The following is a 1,205-nucleotide window of genomic DNA, read 5'->3' on the forward strand; positions in this document are numbered from 1 at the left end:
CAGGAAAAACACCGTTTTTGAGACAACAATGCCAGTCATTAAGATTTAAATGTTCTGGTGATAATGTAAGGAATAGCACCTGCCTTGCAAACAGCACTTATGGAAATGCCCAGAGCTAGAGGGTGGTGTTATCTCCAGCCCCCAGCCCTGGGGCCAGAGGGCTTGGGGCTCAGAAGGGCACACACGGCGCTGGGCTGGCACCCACCGGGTCACAACACTGGAGAAACAAAACACCAGTGACACCAAAAATGCGTTTTGGAAGAGTCCATAGCTAAAACCAAGGCTTACCGTGCTGCTTCTGCACCGTTTCGTTGCTCTTCCCGAGCCCACCAAGCAGAAAGCGGCCGGTCTCGCCCTCCGCCACAGCAGCTCATCGGGCTCAATGCACCTCAGTCCTGCTGCCGGTCCCCAAAGGGGCAACGTGGAGTTTCCAGACGAGGCACTTAAAGGCCAAGATTTTCAGACTCAAATACAAACACTCTGCTGTCCAGCTCTTGGGAAATATCATGAGACATGTTTTAAGCCCTTTCAAAATCCTACCTGGTGTTGAGAAACTGGTGTAGAGCAACTGGGGCTGAGGCAGCCCAGGAACCTGGCAGTGGCTTTGGAGTGTTGTGGTTGGGACCCAGCTCTCAGTTAATGGTTTATTATCTAAGGAACAGGAACGTTAGCAGTGACATACAGAGGTCTGAATAATCACAAACTGGTTTGGGTTGGAAGGGACATAAAAAGCCATGTAGTTCCACCCCCCCTGCCACGGGCCCAGGCATATCCCACTAGACCAGGCTGCTCAGAATAAGCAGCTAGCTGTTTTTCTGCTACCAGAGCAACAATAGTTTGGGTCTTGTTTTGAAACAAGGATGAGTGGAGGTTCTGCCTGAAACCTGTTTGGCTAACAGGGGAAGCAGCAGAAGATGCTTCAGCCCATTGTTGCTGCTGTTTGACACTTCTGCAAAGCCCTTCCTTCCCCTGGTCCAGGACAGTTCATACACAACATGAAAAATAAGGGCTGTTTCTGCTTTGGATTTAGTTCTTTTCCAAGGCCAAGTGCAGCCCCAGCAGTAAGTGCAGAGCTGGCAGACAGCTCAGCCCCCTGCGTGCTCATCCCTGGGCATGGCAGGACGGGGATCCGCAGGCTCCGGGTTTCTCATCGAGGTACTCGCTGGTGCTAGAAAAGGGGGTGTGCTGCAGGCAGGGGCTCCCTA

At 52.2% G+C, this 1,205-nt stretch overlaps 1 protein-coding gene across 1 annotated transcript in view; it reads right to left on the reverse strand.

The window, feature by feature from the left end:
- The window catches only part of KIZ (kizuna centrosomal protein), an 84,622-nt gene extending 84,248 nt beyond the window's left edge, over positions 1–374 (reverse strand). The window contains exon 1 of the mRNA XM_010005115.1: positions 289–374. Within this exon, the coding sequence (XP_010003417.1) occupies positions 289–374 (86 nt within the window). The remainder of the gene's footprint in view (positions 1–288) is intronic.
- Between the last annotated feature and the right edge of the window lie 831 nt (positions 375–1,205).

This window comes from Chaetura pelagica, unplaced genomic scaffold (assembly GCF_000747805.2).
Source record: "Chaetura pelagica isolate M959 unplaced genomic scaffold, ChaPel_1.0 scaffold171, whole genome shotgun sequence".
Taxonomy (NCBI): Eukaryota; Metazoa; Chordata; class Aves; order Apodiformes; family Apodidae; genus Chaetura; species Chaetura pelagica.